Source organism: Taurulus bubalis (assembly GCF_910589615.1).
Source record: "Taurulus bubalis genome assembly, chromosome: 1".
NCBI classification, from domain to species: Eukaryota; Metazoa; Chordata; class Actinopteri; order Perciformes; family Cottidae; genus Taurulus; species Taurulus bubalis.
The window spans coordinates 44,630,292-44,647,094 of NC_136589.1; the positions used below are offsets into that span (position 1 = coordinate 44,630,292).

The 16,803-nt window shown below is 47.8% G+C and overlaps 3 protein-coding genes across 5 annotated transcripts; 2 read left to right on the plus strand and 1 right to left on the minus strand.

Annotated features, from left to right (window-relative positions):
- Window positions 1-621: 621 nt before the first annotated feature.
- Window positions 622-5,477, minus strand: LOC306744006 (uncharacterized protein). 3 transcript variants are annotated; one of them, XM_079226566.1, is made up of 8 exons: window positions 5,425-5,477; window positions 4,500-4,898; window positions 3,206-3,857; window positions 3,059-3,119; window positions 2,566-2,730; window positions 1,670-1,803; window positions 1,013-1,136; window positions 622-860 (listed from the first exon to the last, which is right to left on the minus strand). In XM_079226566.1, the coding sequence occupies exons 2-8, from the start codon at window positions 4,884-4,886 to the stop codon at window positions 701-703; spliced, it is 1,683 nt and encodes a 560-aa protein (XP_079082692.1). In that variant the 5' UTR covers window positions 4,887-4,898; window positions 5,425-5,477; the 3' UTR covers window positions 622-700. The 3 variants fall into 3 exon arrangements, with proteins under 3 accessions (XP_079082692.1, XP_079082691.1, XP_079082693.1); XM_079226565.1 differs by lacking the exon at window positions 5,425-5,477 and adding an exon at window positions 5,092-5,220; XM_079226567.1 differs by lacking the exon at window positions 5,425-5,477 and adding an exon at window positions 5,092-5,220 and having other exon boundaries at window positions 734-860; window positions 984-1,136.
- A 2,711-nt stretch (window positions 5,478-8,188) lies between these two features.
- On the plus strand, window positions 8,189-10,526 carry ccr9a (chemokine (C-C motif) receptor 9a; the record flags this gene model as incomplete). Its single annotated transcript, XM_079214110.1, has 4 exons — window positions 8,189-8,230; window positions 8,433-8,437; window positions 8,519-8,537; window positions 8,638-10,526. The coding sequence occupies 4 exons, from the start codon at window positions 8,189-8,191 to the stop codon at window positions 9,718-9,720; spliced, it is 1,149 nt and encodes a 382-aa protein (XP_079070236.1). The 3' UTR covers window positions 9,721-10,526.
- A 2,982-nt stretch (window positions 10,527-13,508) lies between these two features.
- bfsp2 (beaded filament structural protein 2, phakinin) lies at window positions 13,509-15,793 on the plus strand (the record flags this gene model as incomplete). The annotated part of the gene is made up of 7 exons (XM_079214123.1): window positions 13,509-13,949; window positions 14,207-14,289; window positions 14,429-14,585; window positions 14,813-14,974; window positions 15,059-15,187; window positions 15,386-15,627; window positions 15,712-15,793. The coding sequence occupies 7 exons, from the start codon at window positions 13,509-13,511 to the stop codon at window positions 15,791-15,793; spliced, it is 1,296 nt and encodes a 431-aa protein (XP_079070249.1).
- Window positions 15,794-16,803: the final 1,010 nt, after the last annotated feature.

A 16,803-nucleotide genomic window follows, 5' to 3' on the forward strand; every position in this document is an offset into this window, starting at 1 on the left:
AGCTCGGACGTACATCAGCCCCAACGTTGTGCAGCATTGCAGGAGTGACTGGTTAATTAAGGGTTAGTTAATGATTCATTGTGGGTTAGTTAATGGTTAATTAAGGGTTAGTTAACCATCATGAACCTCAGCAAATGTGGAGCAACTGATATTGACTCAACAGCGACCTCCTTTGTCCCAGAATGCAGCAGGACTCCATCAGCCTGAAGAGCTTTTCATCATTAAGCGATTGATTAGCAGGAAGGTGAGGTCTTTGGGTACTTAGAAAAGCACAGTATAAGATTTAAGTATTACTATTATCATCAGGACGAGCTGCAGCGTTCTAAATATAAGGTCATTTTGATATTCTTTATCTTTATTATTTATATCCATCAGGAGGAGCACTGAGCATTACTGAAGCCTGAAAGACTTTCATGGAGGCAGATAACTAGAGTTTGAAATGCTCGATAGCTGAGCCACAACAGGAAATCGGCCATTTTGAATCTAGAGTGCAAACATCAGAGCAGTCTCTCTCTCTACAAAGTCATTTTGTAACGTTTCTAGGTTGTCGGTCTGTTAAGTCACAGTGGAAACATTGTGGATATAGTAAAAAAATAAAAACACAGTTAAATTTTTTTTACATGTTTTACTGTAAAAATCCAGCAGATAAAAAAACAATCAAATGCGACACAGTGGACCCGCCCACAAACTGACAGTCCAATCATAGTGTCCGCTCCCCTGTGAGGTCACAGGCGTGGTGTCGGCGGACGTGCCTCAGCAGCAGCTGGCGGTCTGGACTCGAGTAATCACACTGCTGGCACGGGAACGCCTCGCCGCTGTGGTGGCGGCGAGCGTGGAGGTCCAAACTCTTCTTCTGGATACTGGGAACCAATCACAGCAGAGACACTCACATGAGGAGCCAATCACAGCACAGACACTCACATGAGGAGCCAATCACAGCACAGACACTCACATGAGGAGCCAATCACAGCACAGACACTCACATGAGGAGCCAATCACAGCGCGGCGTTACCTGCTGTAGTCACAGTGTTGACAGCTGTACGGTTTCTCCTGACTGTGAGTTCTACTGTGTCTGAGCAGAGAGCTGCGATCTATGGAAGCATACGGACACTCGGTACACCTGTACGGCTTCTCACCTGAGAGAGAGACACAATGTACAGTCAGCTGACAGCTTGAAAGGTGTGTCCTCGGGTGAGTGGGTTACCTGTGTGTGTGTGTGTCCTCGGGTGAGTGGGTTACCTGTGTGTGTGTGTGTGTGTCCTCGGGTGAGTGTGTTACCTGTGTGTGTGTGTGTCCTGAGGTGAGTGTGTTACCTGTGTGTGTCCTCAAGTGAGTGTTACCTGTGTGTGTCCTCGGGTGAGTGTGTTACCTGTGTGTGTCCTCGGGTGAGTGTGTTACCTGTGTGTGTCCTCGGGTGAGTGTTACCTGTGTGTGTGTGTCCTCGAAGTGAGTGTGTTACCTGTGTGTGTGTGTCCTCGAAGTGAGTGTGTTACCTGTGTGCGTCTTCAGGTGAGTGTTACCTGTGTGTGTGTGTCCTCGAAGTGAGTGTGTTACCTGTGTGTGTGTGTCCTCGAAGTGAGTGTGTTACCTGTGTGTGTCTTCAGGCGAGTGCTACCTGTGTGTCCCCTCAGGCGAGTGTTACCTGTGTGTGTCCTCAGGCGAGTGTTACCTGTGTGTGTCCTCAGGTGCTGCAGCAGTGAGGCCTTCAGCCTGCTGCAGTAGGCGCAGTGCGGGCAGGTGAAAGGTCGCGCTCCCCCGTGCGTCCCCAGGTGACGCCTCAGAGTCAACTTGGTGGAGAACTTCCTGTTTATGAAACACGTGACAGGTAAATCGTCCAATCGTCACCTGCTGAAAACAAAAGGTTTGTTCCAGATGAGCCGGTCTTGATCAGAATCGATCGCCGTGCAATGCATGCTGGGTAGATTTGTGTCCGACTTGCTCTGACGTTGTGCACACGTGGTCAACGATGATCTCACGAGAGCAAGGCGGCGCAAGTTTCAGAGCCAGGCGCCGCAGTATCTCTCCACCACTGTGTGGTCCAGTGCATGATGGGAAACACCTGGCTGTCCCAAATCAGAGAGCTGATTGGCTCTTAGATCTGACACAAACATCACGTGTTGTAGAACATTATTATTTATGTGTAGTTTAATACTTAACGCTGGATTGTTGACTGTTAGTCTCATGTTTAATATGAAGACATATCTTGTGTGGTTGATAATAATAATAAAGATTATTTATAACACATATTAAACCAGTAGTAATGTATTTCACATGCACACATAACAAGAACAAAGGATGCAGCTACACACACATTTATATTAATATATATTTATAAACACGAATGAATCAGAACGCGGTCTGAAAACTACAAGTAGCCTACAGATCTAACAGGAAGTGACTGTTCTCTGACTTCCTGTGTGATATTTGAAGGCATCTGAAAATTGTCCGACTTGACCAGTTTTTTGGCTTGACGCTGCCCTCGTCGGCATTCCAGGCGAGAAGCAGCTTATTCGAACGAGCCTAATGCCAGCATGTGGAGTGATGGATTGTGGGTAATGTATTCACCTGTGGCACAGAGAGCAGCAGAAAGCCCTCTCCTGGCCCCGCCCCTCTTCTTCTTCCTTACTCCTGGTCGTCTTCGTCGTCGTCGTCTTCTTCTTCTTCGTCTTCTTCTTCTTCTTCGTCGTCGTCTTCTTCGTCTCCGTGACACTCGGCCGTCTGCTGGTCTGACTGGGAACAAACACACACACATACTGGTTTCTGATTGGCTGGAGGGCGCAGCCATGAGAGTTCACATGTTGGTGTTTTTCACTCATAAGAGCGGCCATCTTTCCTCTTAACGTTTATTCAATATAAAGATCTCGTCTTCATTGCCATAACGGCAACATGTTTCCATCCAACACAATATTTCATTTCAATATTTGTTGTCAGATTTTTTAGACTATCTCTTACTTTACGGTTGTTGTGCATCTCTAGAGCTCAGTGGTGACGCTGTTGAGCTAAAACCTTTCACAATAAAAGCTAAAACCTTTCGCAATAAAAGCTTCTGAGCGTCTACCTGTCTGGAAGCTCCGCCTCCTTCCCTCCTGCTCGTCCAATCAGCCGGGTCCTCCATCCGCCTGGCGGAAATAAATCAAACATGTCAAAGGTCATGTCATCAGAGCGGCAGTGGGCGGGGCCAGAGCGACAGTGGGCGGGGCCAGACCTGGTTGGTCTCCGTGGCGTGTTTGCTGGTGAGTTCTCCGTAAGGCGGCGCTCCTGAAGCTCCTCAGACAGACCGGACAGACGAAGCGCCCGGATGCTGCCTTCTTCTTCTCCTTCTTCTTCTTCTCCTTCTCCTTCTCCTTATCCTCCTCCTGTTCTCTCCTCTTCCTCCTCCTCCTCTTCCTCCTACAGTGGCCCCTCCAGTGCGGCTCCAGCTCCTCCCAGCTGGCGGCCGCCCGGCTGCAGCAGACGCAGCTGAAGCCGCCGGCCGCCCGGTGAGACCGCACATGGACGTCCAGCAGCCGCCTGGAAGGCAGCACCGCAGGGCACAGGAGGCACGCCAGCCTGGTCCTGGTCCTGGTCCTGGTCCTGGTCCGGGCCTCGCTCTGCTTCAGGCTGCCGGGCTGAGGCAGGCAGGGCGAGTCTTCAGGTGGGGGTCTGGAGGAGCGGGGCTTAGCAGCAGAGGTGCGACAGAGACCCAACGTCATGAGGTGAGCGGACTGCGCCATCTGCTCCTGGGTGGCGGAGGGTTCGGGGGGACCAGACAGACCTGAACTTGAACCCCCCTTCAGAGGGGACATGGGGGGACCAGACAGACCTGAACCCCCCTTCAGAGGGGACATGGAGGCCTCCTCCTCGAAGAGAGTGCTCACCTGCAGACAGACACAGGTGGACTTTTAGAGACCAGCACAGGATCACATCAGACCAGACCAGGAGGGATCTCACTGGAGCCACATCAGAGGTGTGTGTGTGTGTGGATTTTTCTATTTGTTTGTGGATCACACTGCATTTGTTTGTATTTATTTTTTAGACAACCCTGACGTGGCTGGATTCGCAAATGCGTTTTTTTCAACATGGAATCAGATGTCGCCTTCATTTTCAAACAATCACATGGGCGCGTGATTTGCTTCGTTTGTGCTGGAAAGGGGGCGTGGCCAGCGCTACTTCAGCAGCAGTTTGATTCAGCACCAGCAGGACGGCGGTGGTGAAAATTAGGTCGACATCTGATTGGCTACAATAGGTCCATGTTGAAAAAAACACATTTGCAAATCCAGCCACATCAGGAGAGTCTAAAAAATAAATAAAAAAATAAATAAAAAAACACACAAAAGTGGAGCCATCCACAAACAAAGGCAGTGCGATCCACAAACAAATAGAAAAATCCACACACAAATGCAGAAATATATTTTCTGATTTTTTTGTACATTTATATGAATCGTAATTTGTGCATTGTAATATATTTGTGAATTGTTCTGTGTGCACCTCACATGGGTGTGTGTGTGTGTGTGTGTCACCTCACAGGTGTGAGCAACGTGCAGCCCCCCCTCGCTGCTGATGTCACAGGTGGGCGGGCTCATGTCCAGCATGTTGTAGAGCAGGAAGTCCTCGTCTTCGTCCTGATAGGGTGACGCCCCCCTCCGGAGCCTCGCCTCCTCTCCGTCGTCGGCCCCGCCCCCTGCGCTGCCCTCCTCCAGGTGCCTGGCCTGCAGGTGGCTGCTGATGGAGGCCTTCAGGCCGCAGGTGAACTGACAGACCTTACAGCGATACAGCTCCACCATGAAGGACTCGGCCAGACCCCCCAGACCCTCCACCTCCCCACAGTACAGGCTGGAGCTCACGGCCCCGCCCACCAGCTGCAGCGTCACAGGGCTGATGTCATGGTAACGCTTCACCGACGACATCAGGACACATACCTGCAAGCACAAGAGGAGCTTCAGAGGAGTCCAGGTCCTGCTCCACATGGATCACATGGGACCACAAGGACCACAGAGTACCTGAGTTACATAGTACCACAGTTACAGAGTACCTGAGTTACATAGTACCACAGTTACAGAGTACCACAGTTACAAAGTACCACAGTTACATATTACCACAGTTACAGAGTACCTGAGTAACGTCAGCTGCTCTTTCTGGTTGAACCTCGTCTTCTTTGAAGATGAAGATGTTTTAATAAATCAAATACATGTTGATGACAGAATCTCACTCGTAGATTGTTTTAACTCATCTATGAAGAAAGTTCATTCAATATTTTAATTAAATATCAAACAAACTCTATAAATCCAGAAAAAAAACGAAAGTAGCATCGCAGAGAGCAAAAGTGATGCTAACCGGAGCTTTGTAGCCGGCTCTTCGGCGTCATCGCTGCTTCCGGGTTCCGCGGCGCATGAGGCGCGTGAGCTTCAGGTGAACAGGAAGCAGGTGAGTGGAGCTACAACTCACCTCGTCCTGCTGCGACGCGACGCGGCTATTTACTTCCGCTTCGCCTCCGAGCCACGCTGACGTAACGTCCGGCAGATTCACCCGTCTCTGGGTGCATCCGGGTACTTCCGAATGGAAGCGGAAGGTCCTACTGAGTGAAATGAAGTCTCTCATTTTTTTAATAATTCTTTATTCAATAATTGCACGTGTATACTTTCATAAATGCCTTTTGTTTGCATTTAAGAGTTTTTAATCTACATTTCAAACTTTTGGAAAAAACATACAAAGAAAATCAAGTTCATACAAAGATAATCAATACATTTATGATACTCACATTTATGATAATCACCATTTCCTAAAATAGTCTTTCATAGCTGAAGAATCACATATAACATGTTCATAAAATAATGCAAAATCTTTGTCCAACATTTTGTTAAAACATGTGCAGACATTTCTTCATAACTTCATGAAGTTACATTACAATAAAACACGATCAAGTCGAGTTGAGTTGTGTTTCATAAACTTTCACTTCTATTCCTTCTTAATAAAGGAATACTGCCTCCTTCAAACATCACACAGGAAGTCAGAAAACAGCCACTTCCTGTTAGATCTGTAGGCTACTTGTAGTTTTCAGACCTCGTTCTGATTCATTCATATGTGTTTATAAATATATATTAATATAAATGTGTGTGTAGCTGCATCCTTTGTTCTTGTTATGTCTGCATGTGAAATACATTACTACTGGTTTAATGTGTGTTATAAATACTATTTATTATTATCAACCACACAAGATATGTCTTCATATTAAACATGAGACTAATAGTCAACAATCCAGCGTTAAGTATTAAACCAAACATAAATAATAATGTTCTACAACACGTGGTGTTTGTGTCAGATCTAAGAGCCAATCAGCTCTCTGATGTAGGACAGCAGGCGTTTCCCATCATGCACTGGGCCACGCCATCGCAGTAGAGCTATGAACGGACCCGTTGCTGCGACATATCATGTTACCATGACTACATAAATCAATATGGTGCATTGTGGGTATTTATTTTATATTTTTATTCCTGATTTAACGTCTTCAGGCTCTTTACTCACGAGATGATATATATATATATATATATATATATATATATATATATATATATATATATATATATGCCCCGCCCTAACAGACTTTACATCTATAAATCTGGACTTTGTTAGCATTAGCACTTTAGCATTAGCACGTGTCTGCTGATACGTCCTTTAATCTGGACATGAAACTGTTGTGTTGACAAGACAGGAAGCTGTGTGTGTGTGTGTGTGTGTGTGTGTGTGTGTGTGTGTGTGTGACGACATCGAAACAGGAATCAACCACATTGCGTGCCAGCGGGTTCACACGGCACAGTGTCGCATGCCAAGCTGCAACCACAAACACACACACACACACATGAACACACACACACACACACACACACACATGAACACACACAAACACACACGCATACACGTACACACATGAACACACACACGCACACACAACCACACACACATGAACACACAAACACGCACAGTGAAGGTGTGGAATGGAAAAAAGAGGTCAAATTATTGTACATAAGTGGTCAAGAGAAGGTTATTTTTCAGTTTACCGCTGAAAAATGTGGTGTGTGTGTTTTTGTGTGTCACTGACAGGAAGCAAACAAAAACAACAGTTCAGTGTGCTCAACTACAGACACCTCATCGCTACTCTACTACATGGTACATTAAGGGTTAAATAAGCGTTAAATAAGGGTTAAATTAGGGTAAATTTAGGGTTCAATAAGGATAAATTACGGGTTAAATTAAGGGGTACATTTAGGGTTGATCAAGGTTAAATTAAAGGTTAAATAAGGGTAAAGTAGAAGTCAAATTATGGTAAATTAAGGGTTGAATACGGGCAAAATTAAAGGTTAAATTAAGGTTTGAATAATGGTAAATTAAAGGTTAAATTAGGGGTAAATTAAGGGTTAAATGAGGGTAAACGCGTCAGGCAGCTCCTCCCTCTGAATTAACTTCTGCTTTGACTCTGAACGTCTTTCTGTGGTTTAACGGACGGAAAGTCAATCTGAGAAGAAGACGCATCGCTGTGAGTCCACTTCTGTTTCATTTACTTGTTAGTATTTGTTTTATTTTGTACTTCTTACTGGATGTTGTGTGTACATTGTGCTTTACTAGTGTTTGTTGTATGTACATACAGCAGTAGTAATTTTTAAATGTACATTTAGTGTGTTCACCCTAAAGGTGGAGCTTATTTTATAGACTACTGCTGGTAGTTTAATCTATAATATTACATCATCATTTATGAGTTGATTAATACAGTAAAAAGTACAAAACGACCACTGAGATGTTGTAGATTAGAAGTATAAAGTTGCAGAAAATGGAGATACTCATGTAAAGTACAAGTACCTAAATATTGTACCTTTCCACAGTGGTTTATGAGAAACATTTAATTAATGAAACATGTTGAAGTGGCCATAATATTAGAATAATACCATCGCTGTGTTCTATTTGAATAGTTAGAATAATATTAATTCATGTTGAATACTTTCATGTTCATAGATATCACATAGATGTCACAGTGTGATGTGTCAGTGTGATGTCACAGTGTGATGTCACAGTATGATGTGTCAGTGTGATGTCACAGTGTGATGTCACAGTATGATGTCACAGTGTAATGTCACAGCTTCTGTTTGTCTGAACCTGTTTGTCTTTTTGTTTCCTGAAAAGGTTGCTGAATGATCTCATCACCATAAACAAAGAGTACATGACCTCCATAGATGACATCATGATGACCTCCACCACCGAGGTAACACACCAGATGATAATTCTGATCAGTTATTGATCTGAATAATTGATTGATTTAACAGGAACCATGAATTAGAAACAAGGTTTTCTGCTGTCTGTGAAGTCAGAATAGAAATGCATGATAGAACAATTCTTCAGCTACAGGTATGTTCAGGTGTGTCCAGGTGTGTTCAGGTGTGTCCATGTGTGTCACATGTGTTCAGGTATGGTCAGGTGTGTCAGGTATGTCAGCTGTGTTTAGGTGTGTCAGGTGTGTTCAGGTGTGTCCATGTGTGTCACATGTGTTCAGGTACGGTCAGGTGTGTCAGGTGTGTTCAGGAGTGTTCAGGTGTGTTTAGGTGTGTCAGGTGTGTTCAAGTGTGGTCAGGTGTGTTCAGGTGTGTTCAGGTGTGTCTTCTCTGCTTGCAGGACCCGTTCTACATCAACTCCTCACAGACCACTGAGGGTGAGTACGAGTACACTGACGACCTGTTCTGCGACCGCTCATCAGTGCGGGAGTTCAGGAGTCACTTTGAGCCGCCGCTCTTCTGGCTGATCGCCATTGTGGGCGGGACCGGGAACCTGGCCGTGGTGTGGATCTACCTGAACTTCCGGCGGCGGCTGAAGACCATGACGGACGTGTACCTGCTGAACCTGGCGGTGGCTGACCTGCTGTTCCTCGTCACTCTGCCGCTGTGGGCGGCCGAGGCGGCGGGCGGCCACTGGAGCTTTGGCACTGTCCTCTGCAGGCTGAACTCCGCCCTCTACAAGGTGAACCTGTTCAGCAGCACGCTGCTGCTCACCTGCATCAGCGTCGACCGCTACGTTGTCATCGTGCACACCGCCAAGGCGCAGAACTCGCAGGCGGAGCGCCGGCGCAGCAGCCGGCTGGTGTGCCTGGGGGTGTGGCTGCTGGCCCTGCTGCTCGCCACGCCCGAGCTCGCGTTCGCCACCGCCACCTCCCAGCCGGACGCGCAGGAGTACTGCAGGATGGTGTTCCCAGCTCAACTGGGGAACCGCACCAAGGTTCTGGTGCTGTCGCTGCAGGTGAGCATGGGCTTCTGCCTGCCCTTCGTCGTCATGGCCTTCTGCTACAGCGTCATCGTCGCCAAGTTGCTGAAGACCCGCAACTTCCAGAAGCACAAGGCCATGCGCGTCATCCTGGCCGTGGTGGCGGCGTTCCTCGTGACCCAGCTGCCGTACACCGGCGTGCTGGTGACGGAGGCCGCGCAGGCCTCCAACATGTCCATGACGGACTGCGAGAAAAGGAAGCGCTTCGACAAGGCGGGCCAGATGCTGAAGAGTCTGGCCTACGTGCACGCCGGCCTCAACCCCTTCCTCTACGCCTTCGTGGGCGAGCGTTTCCGCCGCGACTTGCTGAAGCTGCTTCACATGTGCCGCTGCCGGCCGGCCAATCAGAGCTCGCTTAGTAAGTCCTGCAGAGGTCCGTCGGGCTTGACCAGAGCCTCCGTGACTTCTGACGGCGACACCTCACAGGCTTTGTCGCTGTAGAGACGGCCACGACCGCAGCTTCCTGTTTGTGCTGCGACCTTCGATCTTCAGCACTGCTTCATGAAGCCCTGAAAGGAACGGTGCGTAGCTTTCAGGGCGAACTATCTACTTTTTACAGGAGCCCAGAACGGACACACTAAACCGTGACCGGGGCATTCACCATTAGATGTTACCGGACACACTGGCCCTTTTAAAATCAACTTTTCATGCATGATTCTTCCAATTAGGTGTACTTAAAGGGTTTCATTTTTCAAAATAAAAGACACATGAAGGATCTCTGGCTGCAAACACACAGATCTCTGTTCAGATGTCGGTGTGTTTTCAGGGAGATAAAAGGTTAAAGTCTTGTTGCTGCTGAACTGAACTGACTGAGTTCCTCATCCTGGTAAGCAGTGGAAACAGCTGATCTCAACAGTGAATGCCTTGAACGCATCATCTGAACATCAGCAGACTTGCAGAACTGGATCCACTGGCCTGTATATTGAATGTGAGCTTTGCTGCTGTTGTTGGAGAGGGTTTGGTCATGTGACCTCTCAGTTGATCACTGTGTTGCATCACCCTGTTTGAACAGGAAGTAAAAGTGAGTCAGAACATATGTGACATGAAAGTGATCTATGATAATGTGAAGGATCAGTACACGTATCTGCTACTAACAGATGCTAACAGATGCTATTAGGCGTTTTGATGGAGTCAAGTGAATATAAACATGAAGCGTGTCTCCGACTGAATGAATATAAACGTGAAGCGTGTCTCAGACTGAATAAATATAAACATGAAGCGTGTCTCGGACTGAATGAATATAAACGTGAAGCGTGTCTCAGACTGAATAAATATAAACATGAAGCGTGTCTCGGACTGAATGAATATAAACATGAAGCGTGTCTCAGACTGAAGTGAAGTGTTTTGTTTCATGACAAACATTAAAGTGTCTAAACCTTACATAGTTTGTGTGAACATAAAACAGCAGGAAGTTGATAAACAGTTGTTTTGTCACATCCTTCCTCTTCTCACGCTGATTGTTGTGTAAAAGAGAATACACAGATATATTATCATTATTATATAATTCTTTAGTATATTATATGATAGATTTTATAGATTCAGATTTAAAACTGTAAAAACCTTATAGACATAAACGGATTGTATCACACACATAAAACATAAACACAAGCTCCAGATCTCCTGCTGCTACCATCAATCTGGAAACCTTGAAGGTCTTTGAAGATACACTTGCTGGTCTGGACTCTAGACTTGCTGGTCTTGACTTGCTGGTCTGGACTCTGGACTTGCTGGTCTTGACTTGCTGGGCTCGACTCTAGACTTGCTAGTCTTGGCTCTGGACTCTCCTGGGTTAATGTTTTCACGTCAGCAGACACGACAAGAAGAAGTCAACAAGATGTTTGTGGTTTGATTTCATGAGTGAAAAACAAAATGTGACAGAAAGAGAAGTGAAACTTGAAAGACAACAATATACCACAGAGAGAGAGAGGGGGAGAGAGAGAGGTGGAGAGAGAGAGAGAGAGAGAGAGAGAGAGAGGGGGGGAGAGAGAGAAAGAGACAGCCAGAGAGATTTTGATTTTTTAAAAACTTTATTTAACAATCAGCGTCTCAGGGCAATAACATGCATAACATGTTAAATCCTCCCCAGACACACAATGCATCATAGCACTAATTCTGGATGAAGTCCTCCATGCTGTTCATGCTTTAACAAAAACTATAGTGAACCCAGACTCTGGCCTTGACCAGAGACCTGAAGACAGGAAGTACACCAGGTTCAGGAGCTGCCACTTAGAATCCTCCACTGAAGGCCCAGTCCTCTTTCTGATGGAGGTTCATATAAAACCCTCCACTGAAGGCCCAGTCCTCTTTCTGATAGAGGTGTATATGAAACCCACCACTGAAGGCCCAGTCCTCTTTCTGATGGAGGTTCATATAAAACCCTCCACTGAAGGCCCAGTCCTCTTTCTGATGGAGGTGTATATGAAACCCACCACTGAAGGCCCAGTCCTCTTTCTGATGGAGGTGTATATGAAACCCTCCGGGTGTGAGACGTCAGCAAAAGTCACCGGCATAAACTGGTGTTCGTGAGAAGGGTGAGTGACAGAACGAAATTAGGGGTTGGACGGGGGCTGTACCTGAATGTTACGTTAAAATAATGTGTCTGTTTGTTTGTTCGCGAGTTGGGAAAGACAGATGTGGAAGGAGGATGTTGTCTATTTTCCGGACCCAACTTGTTTTATTTGTAAACTGTATGTTACAAATAAATCTACGTGAATTGAACTCTGATCCAAACTCTCTGTTCTGTGGATGTTTGACGACTGAGGTCCTGAGTGAGTTTCCTGTGGCGTCTCACGAGCAGTCTGATGGGAGATAGATACGAGTTCATATGGCATCAGGTTTAAGAAAGAATAGTTGTAACGGATCCCCGTATATGAAGTGGCATGAAACTTACTGCTGGTTAAATTACTCCTTTATTTCCTTCCTTCGGGTCAAAATACATCCATTAAACTTGTAAACTATCACCACCGTAAAGCTTTAGCCTCATACGGGGCCATTAAACTATTACACTTTTTGAATAAAAGCGTCTGTAACCATACTGTCAAGCTCACATTCAAACAAATCTGCGATTCCTATTACCTTTTCAAAATAAAAGTCAAATTTATGATGTGTCCTTTCGTGTTGAGGCTTCGATGCGCGTGTCGAGTAATCCAGGTAGATTTTGGTGGCTTGTGTCGATGACGTATGCGGTGACGTTCGAAGCCTCGCGAGCCGGCCGCACCACGTGACTGATTCAGAAAATGGTTCGTGGGTTTGCCGTGCAATTTGAAAAATAAGAGGCAGCGAAACTCAATGGATTCCTCCCCCTCCTCTCTGTACCCAGCTTCATCTGTGCCTGTGAAAGGGTATTTCATAAAGCAGGCGAAATAGTCTCAAAAAGCCCAGCACTGTGGAAAAGTTCTTATTTTTACTTAAAAAATGTAACACGTCAACATGGACTAGCGGAGCCGAGGCTCGAAACACCGATCCTCTGACTGAAAGTCGAATATTCTAACCACTTTCGAGTTTTGATTTTTACCCCGCCATTATATCATAAAGATAGACACAATATTAGTAAGTTAATAATTGATGTATTGGCGTCACAAACATAATTTATTCAATTTAAAGTTTCACACACCAAAGCCATGTTGTCGTTATGATCACTCTGCCTGTTCTACATGTAGTGTCCTCTTGGTGGCGCAGTAGAGCAAATGAAGCTCCATGAAGCTTCGGCCCATGAGCTTCAATGCTTCAGGAAGCTTCATCTCGCCATCACTACATACAATACAATATCATCTAGGCATACGTCAAACACCAATAAGGCAAATACAAAGCAGGCAATCAACCCAAAACCTTCCATGGGGTTATTTACAACACTGCCTTCTTTGAACCCGCTGTTCGTTTTTGAGCCCGCTGTTCCTTTCTTTGCATGAGAACTTCTACTCTTTCTCTTCAGACGGGCGACTTTAAGCCCCTCCTCATCTGCCTCCATGTCAACATCACTGTCTGCCAACACAAAGTGTGTGTGTGTGTGTGTGCGCTCTTGTGACCTCTCAGCTTCAGGACTCTTCCTGACCCCCCTTCTGCTGATGCAGCTGAAATCAGACTCTGTATTTCCAGAGAACAAAGACTTGTGTCTGCAGCAACACAAACGGGTCCTGAACAAAGGCGGCCATGTTTCCAGAACTCCGTCCTCCCATAAATCCCGGAGCGAGCGGCTGCGGGTGGTTTGACCCCCGGAGCTACCGACCATCATGCCTCTGCCCCGACGCCGCTCATCCTTCCTGGGACAGCCGTCCTCCGAGCGATCGGCCTCGGATCGGCCCCGGATCGGCTCGGCCCTCACCGCCGGCCCCCGCGGTGTGTTCGTGGGCTCTGCGCCCCCCATGGGAGGGGCCTCCTGCCTGGGCACCCGGGTGTCCCGGCGGGCGCTGGGCATCAGCAGCGTGTTCCTGCAGGGCATGAGGAGCAGCGTGGGCCCGGTGCTGCCCCGGGCCGGGGAGCGGCCGGCGGGTCACGGCGCCGCAGCGGCCGGACTCAACAGCTGCCTCATGGAGTACAGAGACAAGGTCAGAGCGCTGGAGCAGTTGAACCAGCAGCTGGAGGACCAGATCCGGCTCTGTCTGGACCGCAAGGCCTCCAGCGCCGGAGCCTGGGGGCCCCTCAGGAGGGAGTGGGAGGACGTCTACCGACAGGTGAGGACAGGTGACGAGGACGTCTAAAGGGAGGGGGGAGGAGGACGTCTATAGACAGGTGGGGAGGACGTCTATAGGGAGGTGGGGAGGACGTCTATAGGGAGGTGAGGACGTCTTTAGACAGGTGAGGAGGACGTCTAAAGGGAGGTGAGGACAGGTGAGGAGGACGTCTATAGACAGGTGAGGAGGACGTCTATAGACAGGTGAGGACAGGCTCCAGCATCTCTCAGCTCTCCGATTTCCTGCGTTTCCTGCAGGTCAGCGAAGCGATCCTGGACAACGCTCAGCTGATGCTGCAGACGGAGAACGTTCAGGCCAACGCAGAGGACTTCAAGGACCGGTCAGAGGACACACACACACACACACACAGCCAGGTTTACATGACTTTAGGGGACATTACATTGACGTACATTCAGTAGACATCAGTTATACCAGGTCTAGGTTCAGAGGAAGTTGCAACATGTACTTCGGTTGTGCAGGTTTGAGAACGAGCAGCCGTTCAGGAAGGCGGTGGAGGAGGAGATCAGCTCTCTCTACAAAGTGATCGACGACGCCAACCTGACGAAGGCCGAGCTGGAGGAGCAGATGGAGAACATGAGGGCGGAGCTACGCAACCTGGAGCGCAACCACGAGCAGGTCCCGCCAAAAGCATGTTATACCTTCCACCGGGCAGAACGTTTCAACAGCTCAGTCCGTCTGTCATGTGACCTGTCTACTTCCTGACCGTCTGTCCTCTTATCTGTCTACTTCCTGTCCTTCTGTCATGTGACCTGTCTACTTCCTGTCCGTCTGTCATGTGACCTGTCTACTTCCTGTCCGTCTGTCATGTGACCTGTCTACTTCATTTCCGTCTGTTCTTACAGGACGTTCGAGTCCTTTACAGTCAGATGGCAGGACTTGAGGTGGACGAACCCGATGCTCCCATAGAAACCAGTCTGGACCAGATCCTGGCCTACATCAGGAGCCACTGGGAGAAGGTGACAGAGAGGAACCGAGCTGAGACGGACAGCTACCTGGAGTGTAAGGTGAGGACGGCTCACCTGCACAGGTGTTCTCTCACGTGGGACGGTTCTTACAGGTGTGTGTTGATGGTGTGTGTGTTGCTGCAGGAGGCGCAGTGTGTGAGCAGCAGACTGAGTCCAGAGGAGCAGCAGGTGGAGACGCTGAAGGCCGAGTGCCACGACACCGGCTGCAAGATCCAGAGTCTGCAGGCCGAGAACGAGTCCATCAGAGCGCTAGTGAGAATAACCTCCATCCTCCATCACTCCATCACTAGCCTCCTTCACTAGCCTCCATCACTAGCCTCCATCCATCACCAGCCTCCACCACTAGCCTCCATCCATCACCCACCAGCCTCCACCACTAGCCTTCACCACTAGCCTCCACCCATCACTAGCATCCACCACTAGCCTCATGATGTCTGTTGCGTCCTACAGAGACGTGGTCTGGAGAACTCTCTTGGCGACGCCCGGCACTGGCACGACGTGGAGCAGCAGAACCTGGGCTCGGTGGTGGCCAAGCTGGAGGCAGAGCTCGGCGACGTGCACGGCGAGATTGAACAGCAGCGGCGCGACTACGACGCGCTGCTAAGCAACAAGCAGCGCCTGGAGCAGGAGATCGGCCTGTACCACGGCATCCTGGACGGAGAGGAGAGCCGCTTCCAGCCCACAGAGACCTTGTGAGTCCATCAGACCAGGGTCCAGGTTATAAGATAATACATCCTATAATTACCTTTAATTAATTACAACAAATACCTGTCCAGGTCTTCAGGTCTACATGCAGAGCCTGAGGGGGCAACCATGGCTTCTGCTGCTGCAGGACCTCCTGGACCTCCAGCCCAGTGATACCAGTGGAGGATCTGAGGAGCAGACTGCAGTGGAGGATTTTCTACCTGGGGACTTGTGCAGGTGTGAGTGATGCTGAGAACCTGCAGCAGAAGTATGAATGTGGTGTGATACCAGAAGAAGTCCTCAGGTCTTCTGGGAACTGGTTTACCGGAGGACCTCTGAAAGGGTCCAGAGTGTATAAGCTTCTGGTTCTGGATCAGATTGGACTCAATGAAACCAGAAAAACAGTCAATGAACTGAGTGAAAGGTGCGTTCAGGGAGCACAGATCTCCTCGGAGCTCATGATGACGCAGCAGGAAGTCAGGTGACCTCAAGAGTTCTGCTGCTCAGAGCTAATGAGCGAACACTTGTCCTGGACTGGTTTTCTAGACGCACGTAAAAGATTACATAATCTCAACCTCCCACCACCAGGTGGAGAGTCACACTACTTGTCAATGTCACACTTGGCCCAGACAGCCAATCGAGTCCAGCAGGAGGCTTGTTATTGGTCAACTTACCTGTCAAAGTTCACTCAGTGATGTCACTGGTTGGATTCTGCTTCTGTGATCAGCTAATAAAATGATTATTAATAATAATAATAATAATAAAGGATCTTATCTTCATATGTTAGTAGTGTACTTGTCTTGTTAGACCTTAGTGCTGCATTCGACACCATTGACCATGACTATCCTTCACTTTGACCCACACAGTTTCTCCAGTTTTCTTTTTTTTTGTGACCAAAAATGTTCCGTTTGTTTTTTTTTTGTTTGCTTTGTCTTTCCATTGTTTGTTTTGTCTGTTTGTCTCTGACTATATCTGCCGATCAAGCCAGATGAAACCCACCAGGTCGCTAAACTTCAAGTGTGTCTTAAAGACATCAAAACCTGGATGACCTGCAACTTCCTGCTGCTGAACTCGGACAAGACTGAAGTTATTCTACTCGGAACAGAACACCTCAGAAATGAATTAGCTGATGATATGGTTTCTCTGGATGGCATCGCTCTGGCATCTACCACCACCGTAAGGAA